Source organism: Patella vulgata, chromosome 4 (assembly GCF_932274485.2).
Source record: "Patella vulgata chromosome 4, xgPatVulg1.2, whole genome shotgun sequence".
NCBI classification, from domain to species: domain Eukaryota; kingdom Metazoa; phylum Mollusca; class Gastropoda; family Patellidae; genus Patella; species Patella vulgata.
This window is the reverse complement of record NC_065882.2, coordinates 17,474,691-17,496,530: the sequence shown is the minus strand read 5'-3', so window position 1 is coordinate 17,496,530 and position 21,840 is coordinate 17,474,691. Positions and strand designations below refer to the sequence as shown.

General features: G+C 34.3%; 2 protein-coding genes across 3 annotated transcripts; one reads left to right on the top strand and one right to left on the bottom strand.

Moving 5' to 3' along the window:
* The first annotated feature begins 26 nt into the window (after positions 1-26).
* Positions 27-4,516, top strand: LOC126818666 (uncharacterized). Of its 2 annotated transcripts, none has more exons than XM_050546202.2 (5): positions 27-142; positions 794-828; positions 1,793-1,867; positions 3,015-3,213; positions 4,023-4,516. In XM_050546202.2, exons 1-5 carry the CDS (start codon positions 76-78, stop codon positions 4,493-4,495), a joined length of 849 nt encoding a protein of 282 aa, XP_050402159.1. In that variant the 5' UTR covers positions 27-75; the 3' UTR covers positions 4,496-4,516. The 2 variants fall into 2 exon arrangements, with proteins under 2 accessions (XP_050402159.1, XP_050402158.1); XM_050546201.2 differs by having other exon boundaries at positions 3,015-3,216.
* Positions 4,517-5,540: 1,024 nt separating this feature from the next.
* LOC126818589 (peroxidasin homolog) lies at positions 5,541-20,182 on the bottom strand (the record flags this gene model as incomplete). The annotated part of the gene is made up of 11 exons (XM_050546061.1): positions 5,541-9,970; positions 10,406-10,531; positions 11,094-11,374; positions 12,030-12,235; positions 12,846-12,963; positions 13,442-14,725; positions 15,192-15,425; positions 17,826-18,278; positions 18,803-19,069; positions 19,459-19,620; positions 20,167-20,182. Coding segments are annotated over 11 exons (3,243 nt in total), but the record flags the coding sequence as incomplete, so codon positions are not given.
* Between the last annotated feature and the right edge of the window lie 1,658 nt (positions 20,183-21,840).

The following is a 21,840-nucleotide window of genomic DNA, read 5'->3' as shown; positions in this document are numbered from 1 at the left end:
CGAAACTATCACAGCATTAAAAGCTAACTTTCGCTGAATCGTGATAGTAAAAATAGAAGAAATCGGAATAATGCCATGGCTAGAAACGAAGAAAAACAATTAGCAAGATTGAACAGGTTTTACTTACAGCAACAAAAAGATGGTATAGGATTTTTTTATGGGGGAAGGTTATGATGGTCCTTAGATATTCATATAAAGACGATTTTGCGTAGGAAGATTTGTCTACTAAATGGAGTTATTTCCCCTTTTTCCTTTTATAATTGGCCACAGATCACTAATGATTTCCCCATTGACTTTAATGTTAATTCTTTACAGTAATTCTTTACAGTTCCTTAAAAATAGTCATTGTTTTTGAAAATTGCGAACTGGTGTCATGCTGATAGAAGACTGCATCCGTGAAATGAGAAAATATTCCAATCCTGGCCAGGATTGATAGTGTGAAATGTGGAGAAGCACTGAATTTTAAAGTCTAAACCAGACTTGCCACAGAGGCAGACATCTATTAATTAAGGAAAGCATTTGGGTGATACAATTTCCACAAAAGTTCACCCCTGTACCTACATTGTATTGGTTCAAATTAAAGAACCCTTTGAAAGGTGAACAGTAAAATTAACATCCCTCACATTACACACAAGCATTACATGTCCCATAGTTTGTAATCATAGACATAATAATTTAGATTACCACATTTTAGAGTCCAAATGAACAAAATTCCTTCAAAATCATTATTTCTGCTATAGTATAACACAACCCAGAGGGAAATTCTTCAATATAGGTATTCTTTCTTTTTCAGAACAATTGAAGAAAAAACCACCAAGACCAAAACTTGTAATTATTTTATTTTTTTTAATTTTCAGTTATAAGAGTCATAGTTCAAAATATCTCTCATAGACTCATAGGCTTCAGACATTCTCTGAACAAGTATGTTGGTTGAATTAAATTAGGCACATTGAGCATAAATACCTGTGATGAGAGTGCTATTTTTTTAAAATCCAAATCATTGTTCTTTATGATATTATGTTTTTTGTCATCCCATAAATCATTGCCGAAATTGATAATAAAACTTAGTCATGTGAGGTTAGAGATATCTGAGGCAACTTGACATTGACTACATGTTAGAAATTTAAAATCTGTGATTTTATAAAAAACCTCTGTTACGAACATGCTTAATTTAATTTCAAAGATAAATCGCATTAATTTGACGTCACCACAAAGGTACATGTAGGTATTTAACATGGTATTCATTCAGTGAATTTTATGGTTGTAGTAATGGATGATGTGTGGATCTGGTCATAAATCCAAATGATTAGTTTACTCTGACATATTATTTAGGGGAACCATGGTGGCACAGTGAGTGTAAGACCTTGGTTTCCTAACCTGGAGTTCCTGTGTTCAATCCCTTCTTTGGTCGAGCAAGTTCAACTAGATTTTCCATCATGGTTCCCCCCCCCCCCCCCAGCTAGCGGTGTAGGATGGAGGTTCTGGCAATGGACAACTTATATTCAGATGAGTCAAGCAACTGAGCTCCTGTGTACACATCAACCTGTGCGTAAAATAACCTTTGACAGTTGGAATTCGACAAAAGGGTAGGCCATATAAGTGCCACTGTCCAGGCAAAATTTCCATTAGAGCACACTGTATGGCATATATCTGTCTTCACTAGCCCAGTCTGTGTAGAACAGTAGGCTGTTAGAAACCCCATCTCATTTCATATTATTGGGATTTAGGTTCTCATGAGATTGACAGACATTTTGTTATTATTTTATTTAATTTTATGAAATTTCTGTTTTAGAATGACCTTTACTCAGCAGATGAAGTAAAGAAATGGCTGCCATCAATTAAAGAAGACATAAACTACTACCTTGCAGTAAGATTTAAAGAGATTTAAATGGGGGGGGGGGTATTAAAGAGACATAATGCAAATTACCTTAGGTTCCCCCCTTTCAGTAACAGAGCCCCATTGCAGAAATTAACAAAAGAAGAGAGTAACCATTTTCCTAGTAACTTCAAAGACTATAAATGCAAACTTTGTTCTTTAAAGATGCATTATGTAAGAGTTTGCTGTTCGTTCTATAATATTTTAAAAATAAATAATACAAAATGAATATTGAAAATTTCATTCAAATTTCTTTATTCTGAGTGAAGTTTTGACAGGATGTGACATAGATTGATTATTATTGTAACAACCATACTTACTTATTATTTAATACTTAGTCGCGCTTCGCCATTTTAAAATTAAATCATTAAACAACGACGAATGTTTAATCCATTTAAATCTCAGCCATTAGATGTTCTAGAGAGTTGATTATAGGCTTGTCATGTGAATAAATATCTAAATAATAATTGATATAACTAGCCGGATTCCCCATCAAGCACAAATACCTCCAGTTATCACCTAGTGGACACATTGAATACTATTTCAATATTCTAAGTCATTATACAAATTCTGTTCCATTTAATTCAATTAAGTTATATATTTTGGTCCATTTTTTAACATTGTTTGATTCCATTAAATAAATAATAGTAAATATTTCATAGAAGATAAAAAAAACTCAGTTAGTTTTAATTGACAAGAATAACAACTAGTAATTAAGTAATCAGTTTGAATAACCATGAAAAACTATTCAAATTCAAACATTTATATGAGCTCTACAAACTGTGTCATTTGTAGCATACTTTAAAGAAGCATTATGTAAGAGCTAAATCTGCCTATTTGCACATCTTTCTTTTATTAACATGACAAGCCCAAAATCAGCTCTCTAGACCATGATCACCATTTAATAAATTATCATAACAATGGTACTTGAAAATCAAGACTATATTGTAAACAATTCAAAGCATGATAACTCTCCATAGAAAAAAGTAATTTGTTTGAAATTTTCAATATACATGTATTCATTTTTCATTATCTATTTTTGAACTATTATAGCAAGAACGGTCAGCTCTTGATCTAATGTTTAAAAGTTTGGTGTTTTTTTTCTGCATAGTCTACTTGTATTTTATTATTTTTTCAGCAATCGTCTGTACCTTGTTACCCACAGAAACAAATAGAAGAGTTTAATAGAAGAATAGATAAATTACAAGGAGAATATCGAGCCTTCCTTCGCAAATTGCGCTTTCTTGATCCTGATATTAAGAGCACCCCATGGACCAACAGACCTTACAGCTCAAAAAGATCCAAAATTAATTCAGCAAATCAAATTAATGATTCTGGTGGTAGGTAAAACTCACTTATATTCTTGTATGAATTTAGTATTGTTTTATTAGAATGGGATATATAAGCTTTAAACCAAAGATTAAGGGTTTACATTTTCATTCTTGGAATATGAACCAGAACAGAGAATGTATATTTTATGTTAACTTCTGCATAGCACAAATAGGACAAATCCCCGGGCCTACAAACAATATCTTAAGAATGCAAGCTGTTCATTAGCTGAGCACTGAAATCTCAGCAAACGGTCTATGAATAATTCCCACAGACCTTTTCAAGATCCAAACATATAAGTCATGGCCTTATACTTCTGTTTGTTGAGTCAAACCAAAAAACTCTACAAAGACCCTGGACCAACAAGCTTTAAGAGGGGGTTGAGATGACCTAGTGGTCTAGAGTGTCGTGCTTCAAGCTCTAATTGGCTGGTGTTCATGGTTTACTCTGGGTACCCTGGTTTCCTTCCACAGGAAAAACCACTGGATGTGCAATGAGCATAATAAGACAACTTGTGTGCGATATCACCATCGGTATCGGTGGAAGCGGACGTTAAACACAAATAGAAGAAGAAGCTGTAAGACAGTTGACAAGAACGTCAGGAGGAAATAATCTATTAGACTAACATCCATGGTGATTGGTTTTAAAAATCAGTATCATTTTCAATTGACGCTCAAAGTTCTCATTAATGGATGGAACCTTCAATCAAGTATCTCACTCCCTACCCCACCCAGACCCAATGTGTGACCAAGACAAAATGGTTTTCCGATAATGGCAGATTTTTTGACAATTATGACTCAACTCTTCTTTATTTCAGATACAGTTTTATCCGAATCGTCAAATGAGAAGAAAAGCAAACTTTCTGTAGATTTGTTAATACCAACTCCAGTATTAGATAATGATAATAGTTATAAAACAGAATATGGGTATCAAGAACAAAAAACTATTATTCCTAGTGTGAATTTTGATTTGCAGGACGAACCCTTACAGTTTGATCAAATAAATATGCCAGCAATAACATGGGCAACAAAAATCAGTAGACAATCAGCAAATCATGATGAAAAGAACATTAGATCCACTGTAGGAACATGCTCTAGCAACATGGAAATTCCAGAAAACAGACATCAGAGTGTTAATATAACAAATCATAAAGAAAAGAATTCTTTTCTTTGTGATCAAATGACAGAAGACAATTTAATTAAAGACAATACAGATAAAGTGAAAATATCGTCATCTTTAGATTTTTTATCAGTGTATATTGACAGTGATTCTGAAGATGATAATATGTGATAATATAAATTGTAGAAATCATTTTAGTTTTGTTACTTCTATAACTTAAATGGAATGGAAAGGGGTCAAAGCACTCAACATAATACTTTAGTCATTTTTAAATCTAACATATGGTTGATTTCTTCTATGGCCTGCCTGTCCAACCTCGTGGGTTTTCTCCAAGTCCTCCCATTGATAAAACCCCTACACGCAAGCGAATTATTGAAATAAAATTGAACCATGTGTTCGTCCCAAAATGACTTAGTTTGTGTCGAGTGGAGTGGACGTTAAACCCCATTTCTCTCTGTCTCCGCCGGCTCGCTAGCCTGGAGGTTGGGTGTTCGATCCCTGCATTGGCCGAGAAAGTTCATCCCAATTTTCCGACGTGGTTTCCCCTTGTCAGTGATGCAGGACGGAGGGCCTGACAAGGACAGCTGTCTAGTCCTTCAGATGAGACGAAAAACCGAGGTCTAGTGTAAACATTGGAATGCACGTAAAAGATCCCTTGGCAGTTGGAATTCGATATAAGAGTAGGCGATAGTGCCGCTGCCCGGGCAAAATTTCCCTCATAGCACACTGTATGGCGTATGCCCGTCTTTATTAGCCCAGTATAGGAGCAAAACAGTAGGACGTTAAACCCCATTTCATTTCATTTCATTCTCTCTGTCTCTCTTCTATGGCCACGTGTGCAATATATCGTTTCCACCAATGTGTCATCAAATTCCAACTGTCAATGGTTCTTTTACATACACAGTATGGCAACACATTGTTTGTCATCCCTACATGTACTTGCGCTACCCCTGAGAAGTGGGAAATGGGTTGAAAAATCCCTCAAGGTTCTCAACCAGGACATTCTAGTGTCACACACACACACAAGCTATATGTAGACAATTAAAATCGCTTATAAATTGACTAAGAAAATTGCCCTTCTCCAATTTATTTACATGCACAATAAATTTGTAAACAGATTTTTTGTCCCATCCAAACAATTAATCATGTTACCTATAATAAGCAGGAACCAGACCTATATCTTCATATAGTTATAAATAAACTCCAACAAAATATGTGTAAAAAGAGAATAAATTTATTGCATTTTTGATAACTGTACACCCTAATGATACTTATATAGAGATGGTTTGAGATTTACAAAATACTATAAATAATAAAAGAACAAGACAGTCAGAGGGATCAATATTATGTAAGGTTAGAATGCCCAAATCATACTTTAGATAAAATCTTACATTATGAAAAATAAATATTTTAGTAAAGTTAAAAATCTGGTATCATTTATATATATAAAAAAAATAATGCCTTCATACATTGTTATTAAAAAATGTCAAAACATTTCATCATGAAGTGTCAAAGTAAGTAATTGATAATCTATTGAGGATACAGTGTGGATTGGCAAAATGGCCTTGAATGAGTCAAAAAGGCTGGAACAGGCAGAATCTGTGTAACTTCTGCATCATAAAACGGATGCAGGGAGAAGAGGAGACATGAATATAAAGAAAAAGTGTCCAAACTCAAACAGAAATACAACAGAATTTGGTAGAATACAGCTGGAATTTCATACCAAATGTTGCTGGTCTTGTCACCATTTATCAAATTAATAATCTCTTAAGAAAGATTTTAACTAGAGTAAGAGTTGGGCATTCGACACTTAGATATATAAACATTTATTATAATGCCTGAAAATATGTCACAAAATATATATATCAAATATAATCTTATTATTCAGATCTACGTACACAAAAGCCAATCAAATTGCTTATTTATATGTAATTTACTCATATATACTTGCATGTTGTTAACTTTACCTTGGTAAACTAGTTTTAATACAAACATCATGCACATTCTGTTATTAAAAGGGGGGGGGGAATGTCTTTTATGTCACGTAAGACTACATTTAAGCCAAGGCAAGAAGATATAATTACTAGCGGGAAATGTACATACATGTACAATATAGCATTTATAGAGCAAGACAGTCATATAACTCCTGAAGTATTAATAAAGGGCGTAGAAAAAAGCATTTCTTCCTTGTGCTGGAACTCTTTTCATATACTCTTGGTAAGTATTTCAAACAAGTGATTATTTCACAGTTCCAGGTGCTGAAGAGTAGGATGTTAATTAAACCCCATTTCATTCATTCATTCACGGTTCCAGATTTTTTGTTTTAATGACAGGAATAGTCACCAAATTGGACAGGTTTCTCAGTGGCACAAGTGTTATTTCCATATTTGTACGTCCCACTTCAATGGCTGAGTTTATGTTATGTATTGATCAAAATCTTGTCTTTGTACAACAATTAGGTGATGTGACAAGCAATCATTTAGTAACCATGAAAAAGTCAATTAAAGAAAACGTTTTATCTAAATTTCATATTTGGTATTTTTCGAAAGGTATTTTAAGTGACTTTATAGATAAATAATAATAGTACATGTACATTTCTAAAATTCAAAATTTGTATTGAAATAAAATGCAATTAAAAAAAAAAAAAAATATTGTATTTTCACAAAGTACTCAAAATAAGACTGCTGAGTGCTAATGCATAAATATTTTGATTGGCCAACTATTTGCATTTTAATACCTTTTATAAAAAACATCATACATTGTAACTGATAATCAATATTTTCTCAGCGAAATCCACACATCAATGGAAGAATTATTAACAAACTTCTTCTACCTTTATATAATCTCCAGTATCACATGACTGTCTATTGTACAAAAGTAAAAATGAAAAATAAATACATACAGCCACAAAACATTGTATAATAAAGTAGACATAAAGGTTCCATTACAGCTAATATCTGTAAATTCAGATCTTTTAGCACCATTTTTATAACAAGCCCACAATGCATTTGTTCTTAAAACCAATAATAATAAATTTTAAAAACTCCCTTTACTTTAATTTGTCTAAGTATCACTTCTTATTAAGATTGTTCATTCTTAATATATTGATTTCAAATTCACCCTATGTTACAAATATTTGGAATTTGCAACTTGGAGATAAGGCCATATAAGGAGATTGGGTCTACTAGAATTGTAATTACACTCATATTCCATAATCTTAATATATACGTCCAGTTACATTACTCAACATCATAATTATTCCCAAAAATCCAATTAAATTAAATTGTTGACCTTATTGCATGTTTGCCATCAGAATAAAATCTTTATCAATAAGAATCTGGCTAGTATTTCCATATTTGTATCTTTTTTAACAATTTGATCAGATCAGTGATATAGGAAATTAATATTATGTATAAATGTTTACCTGGACTACAAAACCGAGATCATTGTGAAATAACTTAAAGTTTTGATATCTTTGATTTTAAATGGATATACAATCTTAAAGATGTTCATTTTTTTAAAAAATTTGTCAGTATTATAACTAATATCTAAAAACACCAATTAAAATGCATTATGGACAGAGAGAATTATTAATATTTAAAGATAATATCAAAAAATGTTTAAAAAGTCTTACAAATGAGGTATAAAAAAAACCAACATAAAAATACCCTTGAATACTGTCAATTAAATAATTACAAAATTTTTGCATAAAGTATATTTATTATGCAGCAAAGTGAGATTTCAAGTTTAAAGTAAAACAAAAACCAAAGACCTCTTTTGATTTAGGTCAGATAATATATTCTTTAAGCTCTCAGATGTGATGTGTCAATTTGTAAAGATGCAAAGCTCTATTTAACATCATTATTTCTGCAACGTGAGTGGAAATCGTTTGCTTTACTTATTTTAGTTAAAACTTTTGAAATCACATTTTAATTGTAGAAAAATATTTCACACCAACAAATCGAAAGTCTTATTTCCCACCCAAATCATAGATGTTGTGTTCTTTTAACTTCAGTAATAGTAATACAGATATGCATACACATATTACAAAACAAAAGTTTATTATTAACAGAGTCAATTATAAACCAACTACACGAAGAGATGTATATATAATGCTAAAACATGTATAATTAATAAAATGTCCAAATAAACCAAGAAATCTAAAATAGAAATATTAACATGCAAGTAAAAAGTCATATGGTAAAATAAAATGATAAAAAAGGACTTGCCAAAAGCTGGTTGTCAAGTTAATGTCACTGATCGATCCCTATCGATCGGACAAGATCAAAATTTTGACAGCTTAATGCACATTGTACTTATTATATCTTTGTAAATACTGAAAGTAACTGGTCTGAAATTCTTCTTTTTATTTTTAGACTCAACTTTCACATTATAGTAATGTAAAGAATTTAATTTCTTTCAAATACAGATCAGCTGTTTTAAGTGAGAAGTAGGTTTAATTTATACACTCAACAATGAGTGAATCAATCACTAGCATCCTGTGGCAATTTTTAAAATCATAATTGCAGTTAAAAAATAAAAAGATACACTGGCACTTATTCTTTATAAAATGACACAAATTGTTTAACTAAGGCACTTATTTAATCCCACAATAAAATCAGCAGATTAAAATATTCAACTAATCTTTATCAATATGAAACTAGTAGCAAGTATTTGATTTAAATAGTTAAAAAATAGTTTTACTGGCAGTATATAGATATCACAAATCAGGAAAGATAACTCTAGTTTTATGGATACACCTTTTCTTACTGTCTCTGCCAGTAGGTTTACAAATTAGAAGTGCTTTTTGAAACAAATATGACAAACTTTATATTTTAAAAACAGCACTTCCTATATCTTAAATAACAGTGCTTTAAGTGTTGTTTAAAGGTTGAGAAAGGAGATTTTAAGTAATATATTGATACTGCACCAGAGCGTATGGCCAAGTTTTCTAAATGTTTTATGCAATGTCTCATTCAACACCTATACACTATTTCTAATATGTGGGTCCAATATTTCCAACCTTGTATAAATAATGTATGATTAGCACAACGCCTGTACCATTCTGCACTAAAAAAAATCTAATAAACCTGCTGGTGGAAAAAGTAATTAAATCTCACATTTTGATATTTTTCAGTCAATTTCACGAGCCTGCTCTTTGACTGTTGTACACTGTATTCTTTACAAAACGAATCTAACAATTCATAGAATTAAAAACATTCACCTACGCAAACTTTTAAATAACAATTAACATCTAAAAACTTGACAATCACTAAACAAAAGAGAAAAAAAATTGATAGATTGTTGTCTATCATAAGAGTTCCACAAAACAAAATAAGTTCATATATATACATGTTTATTTATGTATTATTCAGCACCATAAAGTTGAGATAACGTAGCAAACAAAAACCTGATTGTAATTATTGTCCATTTATCTCTGAAATCACTATAATGTCCAACAGTCAACACTTGGCACAAACTGTAAAGGTAGAAGCATTTTTACAACACAACTTAATATCCCTGATATTTTTGGTGGAATTACTTCTACGATTAGGAACACACAGGACAACATTTTCCTTCCATTTTAATCGGAGATTGACAGGACACTTGTGGACAGGTTTCACTCATACATTCAATTTTACCTCTCTGAAATATACAATGTTTAAAAATAAATTTCTGTAGTTTACTGACATGGTACTCTGTTATCAGCCTGGAATGTTCTGAATTGACGGAATAATTGAGTGACACTGACTGCATTCTGCCAATCATGAAAATAAACGTGATGTGAACTGAATTGTGACATAATCAACTGCTGAAGCTATGAAGGTAGTATCATTTTAATTTTCTCTTGAATTTTCAATTAAGAGAACTCAATTCCAGAACCTTCCATCGACTATGCCCAGAATGATCCTTTATCATAGGTTCAGTGCAGATCTCATGTGGAGTGTATTTCAATTGCATCTTCCCTAACCCTAACAACCATGACGTTCATCAGTGAAATGAGTTACTGCTGGCCATATCTGAGTCTATGATAGAATCTTAAAAGTTTGTATATGATAATTTTAATACACAACTACTTACTTTACATATACAAATCTTGCATTCATTCATATTCCATTTCTCATTATTGTTTCGTATTTGTTTATCAAAATCCATACAAGTATGCTGTTTTTTTCCACCTTTCATTTGTTTTTGTAAAAACCTCACCTTTTTAATAGAAAAAAATCATTTATTGAATAATAGGCGTGCTACCATCAATTCTACAGAGAAACCAATTTAGATCCACGGCTCAATTTTTAGGATATGAAATGGGATTCAACATGCTGCTTTTCTGCACCAAGCGGGCTAATGAAGACAAACATATGCCATGCATTGTGCTTTGAGAGATGAGAGAAATTTAGCAAGAACAACAGCATTTCTGCCTGCTTTTCTCTGAATTCCAACTGCCAAATATACTTTTACATGTAATTCCTTGTGTGTATTATGGAACCTTGAGTTTTGAACCAGGAACTGGTCGCTAACTGCTACTCATCTTGTTCTTCTTGTTCTTGGGTGACGCTCTTCGAAAAATCCTAAGACTCTGACAATTAAAGTGCAATTGACATGAAAATTGGCATGCTTGTTCTATGAACAATTCTGCATTGATTTGTTGAATTAGATTTTTGAACTTCATCCAACAATATGTTCAGTTCCTGGTCATAGTATGATCGTACTTGTTATTATACCATCCGAACAACTAGACGCCAACAATTAAAATGAGGTATTTTACCTTTTTCTTCAAATGTTTGATAGTTTTGGACATTTCTTCCATAACAGATTCTACTCCTTCCAATCGTGAATTCAGAGCTGTCATATCTTCTTTTATTTCTTCTTCTGAATGATCATCATATATTGGTTGATCTTGTTGGAAGGAATTGATGCGAGTATTAACAGGGGTCTGTTGAAATGAACGACCACCAAACTGATTAAATGGACGATTATCTGGGAAACTAAACTGATTACGACTTCTGAAGTGACGTGTAAAACTCTCAAAATTGTTACGTCTACATTCTGAAATATAACAATACAGTGATTTATAATAAAAGTACTTAGCTTCAGGCAGATAAATTGCCATGGTTATCTTCTTCTTTTTATTTGTTAAAATAATATGCATATAGAAAGTTTTTGCGGACTATAAAAATGGCGGCAGGCTTGCTGCACAGTGAGCAACATAGATCGATGGAATTTCACATCTTCATATCTTTGTATTATGCTTAACAAAATGAACCATTCTTGGACTGATATTCATATTAGAAATTCAACATTCACAATATTGTGGGGGAGTTGGATAGCCGAATGTTTAATGTGTGCATGTTGCATCATAAGATCTGTCATGAGTCAAGTGGCATGGTTTCAATTCCCCACTTGTACATGACAAGGTGTAGGGTCGCCTGTCCAACCTTGTGAACCATATGGTAGCCCCGAAATGACCTGGTTTATGTCTAGTGGACATTACACCCCAATATCTCTCTCTCTTTTCACAATATTGTTGTTTGTAAGATATTCCTATAGCATTAAAATCACTCTCAGGATCTTTAATTTAGTATAAATCCATTGATCCATTATAGATCAAAATGTTTTGTGGGGTTTTTATATCGTGTATATCATGTATATCCTTAAATTCTATATTCTGACATGTTAGTTCTCTAATAGTAACCCTCCTTACCTTCACAGCAGTCTGTCCACATACGTAAGTCAAGTTTTGGTATGTCCTCACATGATATCATCTCTTCTTGTGTTTTAAATAAGAAAGCATCATGTTGTAATGTTCTGATACCATCACTATTGTCACAGATAATACGAGCCAAACTACTCTGTTTTATCTGATCTAACTGCTCCGGGGTAAATACACCCGGATTTTCATACCAAAATCTGGAAAATTAATAACACATTTCCAGTTCAGAAATATCTAGATACACTGAAGAAATCAAGAATTAAAATATGTCTATAGAAACTTGGCAAACAAAACCATTGGTTGCACACTGACTTCAGCATTACTTCTCTAAATATCTTTAGTAACAATTTATCATAACTTTATTAGTCTGTGGGTTGAGCCCCACCCCCTCAAAATACGGGCAAAATAAACTAAAGGCCATTTTAAAAGAAGCTGGGCTAATAACTTTTCAATCCTACAAATAACAAGCATTCTAAGAGTATTGCATGTATCTATAAGAGTCTAAAACTGTGAATATATTATCAAAATATGTTTAAATTCTATAACACTACTATGTACAACAGTGTACTATATTTCAATCAAATACTTTAAAATTTAACCGAAAACAATTCCAGAAAACAGAATTTTAGTTGATTTTAAGTCATAATTTAGTCCACACTGTGCACCATTAATAGTTGCCAGGACCTTGTGTAGCAAAGCTCACTGTGATGCAGGTGTCAGTATCAATATTGATATGGTAATGCTATTATACAGGTGCGCTGGTGAGGTCGTTTCACCCCAACATCAGTGTAAAAATAAAAAAAATACCTGTCTCCATCTCTCAATCTCATGAACTGATTAGAAATAATACATAGAAACGTTGGTCCTATTTTAGCACCAGGAGCTGGAGTCTCACTCATACCACCAACAAATAAATCTATATTATCTACAAAATAAATATAAAAAAAATATGTTTAAATATATAATATTTACTGATGGGTGTCATTCATATGATGGGATGTGTGTACACTTTCTAAAGCACCTAAAACCACTTTTGATTTATCTGAGAAGTCCACAAATGACACAAAATAATTTTTTTTAATAGAATTTAACGTCCAACTTATCTTCATCATTCTGGCTTATGAAGATTAGCACACAAAATTTTGCCCTTTTTACTTTCTCGTTATTGGATTCCAACAGTCAACCATTCCTTTACATGATGGAACCATGTTTTTTTGTGTTATCCAAACAACTAAATGCTTTTCCTTGCCAGGTCCTGTCCTGCATCACTCACATCAAGAAACAATTTTGGGAAGCAGCAGACACAGATGATTTATAGTGTTTCATCAATATTTTCCTTTTCTAAACTAATCAACATGAGACCTGTTTGCACAATTTCAATATAATACAGTATCAACACTTACCAACGTGAGTGTAGACAGCTCGTAGTTTTTCCAACGTATCTGCATGTTGAACTTCATGAATTAAATCTTCAAAACTATTAACAGCTGATAGATTACAGTATTTTCTATATGATGTGTAGAATGGTAGACCATGATCGCGACCGCGCTGTATATTTAAAGAAGCTAAATCCTGTCCCACAGAATTAGCTAAGGAAAAGAGTTTCTCTGTTAGTTCTGTGTTCAATAATTCACCTGGCATCCTCTTCTTGGCGGCTACACCATATAATCCTCGCAACAGCGGGTCGATTCCACCCTCCTCTAAAATACGATATGGAGAGAAGAAAGCCTTGTGTAAGGGCAGATTACCTTCTGGAATTGGTTGATAGCTTTCATTTAATCGAAATATCACGGGCTGCACTAATGAATGTCCGAACCTGAACGCTGCTGTGGCAAATTCATTGACAATGGTAGGATCGACGTTAGGATTATAACCATTATATTCGCCCATCATCGCCATACCTTTTGAACCAATTACCTTCGGTAACCAACCATTATACGTAATATGTTGCATAACAGCTCCAATAATTTTTCGAGTTTCATGATAGAGTTTGTTGCCATCCCAGTGTGGGTTTAATTCTTCCAATATGGTGGCTATACGATTATGTTCTCTCATCATCAAAGTATGCATGGCCGTTAAAGCTATCTGTTCATTAACTCTGTGATCTCCACCTTTAAAACATGGTACGTGACGTTTGGTGGCATCCAACTGACAATCGACGCGATGCAATGTATCGTCATCAAAGGGAAGTAATCGGTTTCCATTTATAGATGGACCCACTCTCAGTAATCCACGTTCATTGGTTAAATCTCTCAAAGCATTGGCTTCATCAGGCCCACTTCCGTACACATTAGAGGCATCAATAAAGGATGTTAAAGCGTTTATCTGTTGCCGTGGCGCCACTGTATTAAAGAACAAGGATGTGGTGCCAGTGTTGCAAGTGGCGCTACTTCTGGTGAAACCAAGACACGTACTCCTAATTCTCTGATCGCTATTCGGGACCGATATAGGAAAACAGGGACTAACATTCTCACAAGTTTCATTACATCGCTGTCCATCACTAAATCTAGCAAAACTAATCGACTGCGGAGATAAAGTCAAATCGTGGTCGAGAAACTGTCCCCACTGCATTAACATGTGACTGTAAACTTCATCCATGGTCACATGATCTGTGGACATCATAAAGGATGAGATTAATCGTGGACTAGGTAGATGAATATTGTTATACATTTTACCTCGATTCCAACCTGAAAACAGTAAAAAAGAAATAATGAAGTAACGCTAATAAATTAAACATTAAAATCTGTACAATGATAATATTACCATACTGCTGTACAACATATCCATGGATAATTTGGGGACATTTTTAATAAAAGATTTGAAGAGACCACTGAAGACTTGACTTGATGGGTCACACTTTGTAATATATTTAGACTCTATGTGCATGATATAAAGGTCAGTCTAAATGTACAAGTTACCATATTGTCACATGATCTTTGTAACTTGGGTGTAATGGGGTCTGCCATTTGTATTCTTAGTTACAGGAATAAATTTAATTAATACAACTGGTTATTATGTCGAAACATTGGCTGTATCTTTTGATATAAAACTTTGAACGAAGACATAATCTTGTCGCACAAAAAAAATTTGAGATATGAAATTCAATGGAACGGACAGTCATTGAGTAAATACAATGTAAAATAAATGACTTACCAACTGGTGTGTTGAAACCATTTTCATATATAGGTGGTAGAAGTCGGAGGAAAGCTTGATTTGAAGTTCCCCATGTTGGATTTTTAAAATTATTACAAATACCATTTAAGGTTCTATATTTCCTGTGAAAGCAGATGTTGGAACAATCTATGTCCATTGGTCGTCGAGCACAACCAGACATGTTAGCTATAAGAGTTAGATGAGCAGGTGATACCAGTTCTCTGTATGTTTCATCTAGAATATAAAAACACAGAAATAAACTTGTCATATTGAGAAAATAGAATAGATTTCTATAATACTGACCTCTTACCCAACTCCATTAAGTACAATACTGTCACAATAAAATATTGCTTGAAAGATCAGTCAGGCTGTATCTACCCATAAGACTTTATCGCTATCCAATTAAAATACAGATATCTGTATAAATGTATCTGAAAACCATTTTCACACACAAAGGAGTCATTTCCAGGCATAAACGTATTTTCAAACCTTTACAGGCCCTCGAATCATACAATGTCCCGTACACCTATGTCCTAATCATACAGGGTCCCATACACCTTTCAAACACCTTTACAGACCCTCTCCTCTCATCATACAAAGCCTCGTACACCTATGTCCTAATGGGTTCCCTGGACATATGGCCTAATCATAAATGGTCCCATACACCTATGTACTAATCATACACAGTCCCATACACCTATGGCCTAATCATACACAGTTCCATACACCTATGTCCTAACCATACATGGTCCCATACATCTATGTCCTAATCATACATGGTCCCATGCACCTATGTCCTAATCATAGATGGTCCCATAGACCTATGTCATAATCGTATATGACCCCATAGACCTTTGTCCTAACCATACACGGTCCCATACACCTATGGCCTAATCATACACAGTCCCATATATACTATTCAAAAAAAGTAGGGGATATTTGATTTTTAAGTGTTATTAAAGTCACCTAATGAAACTGACGAAGAAACAAATGACAAAATGAAATGAAGTTCACATTCATCGATTTATTCCAAATGATCCTTAGACTAAGTAAGGCACAGACTGACCATTATAAGGGTAAAATGATACCCGGGGTCAAACAGCAAAGTTACCACAGCATCACAACCAAGTCAGTAACGGGTAAATCCTCCTCTGTTTGCCAAACAAGCATTGATCCGACGTGGCATACTCCTAATGAGACGTCTAAGGTCATTTTGGTCCAGATTGTCCCATTCCTGTTGCAACGCAGCAGCAAGTTCTTGGACATTGACAGGACGTTGTTGACGTTGACGTAACCTCTGTCCAAGCATGTCCCAGACATGCTCGATGGGGGAGAGGTCGGGACTCAGTGCTGGCCAAGGTAATGTGGTGATGTTCTGTTGTTGGAGGTAACCTGTAACGATCCTGGCCCTGTGACATCTTGCGTTGTCATCCTGGAAGATGAAACGGCGGCCATGACGTCGTGCGAACGGCACAACATGGACTGCCAAGATGTTGTCCCGGTAGTACTGGCCTGTAACACGCCCTGCAACAACATGTAAAGCCGTTCTTCCAGCAACAGTGATGCCTCCCCACACCATAACAAAACCACCCCCAAATCGATCATGTCTGATGACGTTAACGTCTTGGAAGCGCTCGTTTCGACGACGCCACACCCTCCTACGTCTGTCCAAAAAATCAACAGTGAGCCTTGACTCATCTGAAAACATCACATTGCTCTAGCGTCGATTATCCCAGTGTTGACGATCCCTACACCAACGACGTCTTGCCTGAATGTGATGATCTCTCAAACAAGGGATCACGCGAGGACGTCGGAGGCGAAGGTGACCCCTATGCAGTCGATTCCGAATCGTCTGGCCACTCACTCTCACACCAGTGTCTGTTTGAAGACGAGCGCTGATCTGATTTGCTTTGATGACACGATTTCTCAAGGCCAAGGTACGGATAAATCGATCCTGGGCTTGAGTTGTCGCCCTTGGTCGACCTGAGCGTGGTCTGTCCTGTACAGATTGTGTATCACGGTATCTGGACCATAGCCTGCTTATGACAGACTGATAAACATTCATCGTCCGCGCCACAACCGCCTGTGTTGTGCCGATCTGTAGCATGCCAAGGGCACGTAACCTTTCATTTTGGGTAAGCCGACGCATATCAAAATTTGTTTTCTGGTCACTAAAACAATTAAACTGATGTTTCCACCCTGGAATTCAATGCCACAATGACTGTAACATTCAAAGTCAGAGTCGTGCAAATCTTGGGTTGGACCCCCATGATGATCCCAAGCATCACATGCATTCCATGCGGTAGCTATTGGTGCGTTTGGGCGTCACATGTAACTGGAAATGTTTCTTCTGTTAGGTTCTATAGTGACTTTTTTCGTAGTCATTTGCATATTTTAGTATTATGCCCCCAAAATCAAATATCCCCTACTTTTTTTGAATAGTATACCTATGTCCTAATCATACATGGTTCAATACACCTATGTCCTAATCAAGCATGGTACTGTACACCTATGTCCTAATCATGCATGGTCCCATACACCTATGCATCTCTGGGAGCATAAATTAATGCTAAAACATTAACCATGTCCAGAATCTGTGTTTTAATCAGATTGAGTGATATTGACACTACTCACCATGTTGGGTTAGATTATACATATGTCCCTGATTAATATGTGTATGTAATATTTCTAACGTCTGTTCAAAGATTTCTTCGGCTCTGGCTAGTTCTAATGCTTCTGGTGCTGGATATCGGAATATAGACAATAAATCATGCACCGAATGATTTCTGTTGTTACTAAACAAATCCATAATAGTATCGTTAATTCCAGTATTAACTCGATTTGTAGCTTGACTGATGGCTCTTTCTATTTCTCTAGGTGTTAATCGGTTATCATGATGCCCCGATCTAATGGGTGTATATCTCGGGAATTGATTAAGGCGCTGTCTCTGATATAATCGGGTAAGTCTGGCATCTTGAAGATCACGACCAGCAGGGAACAACGGTCTGATATTTGTTGGTTGAATACTACCAGGATTTAATGGACGGTTACGGATTCTGTCTCTCTGTATTGTCTCTCTTTCATCCGCTGAAAATAAATAAAAATACTATCTATTAATAATACGAAAACATCTGAAAATAAATAAGGCTACCAGAATATAAACTGCACTGGAACTAAACATATTCATATGTCATAAAGCAATTTGGGGAAAATAAATAGGAGCCGTCTTTACAGACATAATATATTCACCCCCCATCCCAAATCAACTTGGCCAACATATGCAACATGAAATATGGTATTACATGTTTTGGTAGATATAAGCAAACACAAGCTCTTTCTTTCTTCAATTCAAGTAAGTTTCTGATAGATTAGTTGTTTCCCACGTCTAGAAGCGGCTATCGAGAAGTTGACCAGGGACTGTTTACATACAAATAAAAACTTAAGTAACACTCAAACAGCTGTATATCCCTATCATAATTAATCAATTACTTGCATAACAAATATCCTTTTTTCAGTATACTTTACCAAAACCAGGATTGTCTAAAGAATGGGGCGACATCCATTACACCCTTGTAAGCAGGTGTATAAAAACCACTTAACATACAACTTACCATGAACAAGTAGGTTTATAGACATAGTTGATCTACCAGCTACATTTTCTGCTATACAATCATATCGTCCTGTATCACCTAATATAATATTACGTATTATAAGTCTTCCACCTTGTACAATAAATTTAGCATCTGTAGTAAGATGTAGACCTTCTCTATTCCACTTGTATGATGGTTGTGGATCCCCTTCAGCTTCACATTGTAATGTTAAATCTATACCAGTATTAGTCTCTACAGTTCGTAATCTCTCATTAAATGATGGAGCAACTATAAAACAAACATACTTAACTTAGAAATTTTATTTTAATTGTTAAAACAAATTCGTGATTACAGATAGTACGGGCAATATGGTAATATGTGAAAGGGATTTCACTTCAAATTTTTGAAATCTATTTAGTTTATTTGAGATTAGAAAGATATTTTGTTCAATGAATATGACAATTAATATCATTATCCCAATTTGTATATAAATTTTTAAGTGTTTTTACATATAAAAAGTAAAACTTTAACTGTATTTAGTGTGTTTGATGGTTAAATTCTTCGAAATTCCGATTTTATGGCATCAAGACCAACAAATATGACCTGAACTTGTAAGAAATCAATGAAAACTGGGCACTAAATGGATTAATCATAGTAGTGTATATTATTTTTCTTACCACTTGATTGTATAACCAATCTAGCTGAAGCAATCACCTCTCCTGCGGCATTTTCTGTTTTACAAGTATATATACCCTGATCTTCTGTCTGTGTTCTAAAAATCTTTAATATCTGACCTCTATTCTCTATCTGATATCTACCATTATTTGGTAATGGAAGATCTGCAAACATACATGTATAAATTACAAATTTATTCAAAAAGTAACTAACAGTAGTGATTAGCTCACACAATGGCTAGATTTTTTTGCCTGTTCCGTCAACAGATTAAACAAGTTTTCCCAAGTGCAAAAATATATAAAACGACTATTTCAACATTTGTGTGCTCTTACAAATTCATAAATTACAAACTCAAACTAAAGGTGAGCAACAGTAGTGATTGTATGGTGCCTGTTCCATGAATAGACGACTTCTCAAGTGCAAAAAACATAAAGTGGCTATTTCTAACATCTGTGTGCTGTGGGACAATCTGTGTTTACTTCCTCCAGGTTAAACCAGGTTATAACATGTGTGATTTAATACTGTACTTACTGTCTGTATAGACCAGGTTATAATTGTGATTTAATACTGTACTTAATATATCTGTAGCCAGATTATAATGGTGATTTAATAATGTACTTATTATCTGTAAACCAGATTATAATTGTGATTTAATACTGTACTTAATGTCTTTAGACCAGATTATAATTGTGATTTAATACTGTACTTACTGTCTTTAGACCAGGTTATAATTGTGATTTAATACTGTACTTACTGTCTTTAGACCAGGTTATAATTGGAGATGGATCACCAGAAGCTACACAGGTAAAGTTGACAGTTGCCGATAAAGGTATGGACATACTTTCAGGTGTCACAGTAAATGTTGGTGCAACTAAAATATAGAAAAACATAACACAAAACTAAGTATAATATCCTTTCTTACAGTCTTCATTAAATATAACTAAGTGGTTCTTAATTTCTCGACAAGGTAAATATTGTTTCTGTCTTTTGTAATTTCTATCTGTGGGGAGGAAAAATTGGTACTCGATCCCAAGGAATCATGTGCATGTACTTTTGGTATATATGAGCAAACAGAATAACAAGACATATATAACATGGGACCTCAGGAAGAAAAGGGGGCCTCCAACAATCATACTGAAGAGAAAGCAGCTTGGCAAAATGTGCAACAATAGCCCATTGTTTGCAAGTTTCAGCTCAATTATTGAGCCGTTTGGATATTAATAGCCATAACAGTTTATATGGGTGACATATTTCCTGTAGAGTGCTTGCCCTCAACTTTTTATTAAGCGCTTCAGATAGTAAATTCAGATTTCAAAAGACTTCTACAGAGAATTATGAACCAAAATGAACCAATTTTCAGTTTATACTTTTTTACATTGGCTCTACTCGACAATCACTGAGATTCAAAACTAAGAACATCTAATTCTACTGTGCATTCCACAAGACTACACTACAATCCTCCCTCCAAAGGACCTTATTTTGGGTATGTATTTCTTGTATGAAGATAGGTTGCCAGGCAACGAAACATACGCCCACAGCAGCTAAATCATCCGGGCAGTCAACAAGAGTTATCACATATTTTTACTTTTTTCGGTAATGAAAAATTTATAATACATTAAAATCTGATCAAGAGAAACAACAAATTAAGTTATTATTAGAAAATGAATACAATTTGTTTGGTCTTTATAAAGTTCTGCCCCATGCTAACGTTTAGTATACAAAACATTTAATATCATGGATTTAGCTGTTCAAGTTATCAAAATTCATTGAAAATCAATATACTTGTATCAATCTGAAGTCAATCAGATGATAACTTTAGCCTCTAGAGCATCCACAAGATATTTTGAAGTGATCAAGGGCCATAACTCTGGCAGTAATTATCGGAAATCGCTGAAAATCAATAGGCTTCTTCGTCGCATGACCTTAAACACTGTGTACCAATTTAAAGTCAATCGGATATTAATTTTGGTGTCTAGAGCATCCACAAGATATTTTGAAGTGATCAAGGGCCATAACTCTGGCAGTAATTATCGGAAATCGCTGAAAATCAATAGACTTCTTTGTCTCATGATCTTAAACAATGTGTATAAAGTTAACGTTAATCGGATAATAACTTTGGTCTCTAGAGCGTCCACAAGAATTTTTAAAGTGTTCAAGGGCCATAACTCTGGCAGTAATTATCGGAAATCGCTGAAAATCAATAGGCTTCTTCGTCTCATGACCTTAAACACTGTGTATAAATTTAACGTCAATCGGATAATAACTTTGGCCTCTAGAGCATCCACAAGATATTTTGAAGTGATCAAGGGCCATAACTCTGGCAGTAATTATCGGAAATCGCTGAAAATCAAAAGGCTTCTTCATCTCACGACCTTAAAAACAGT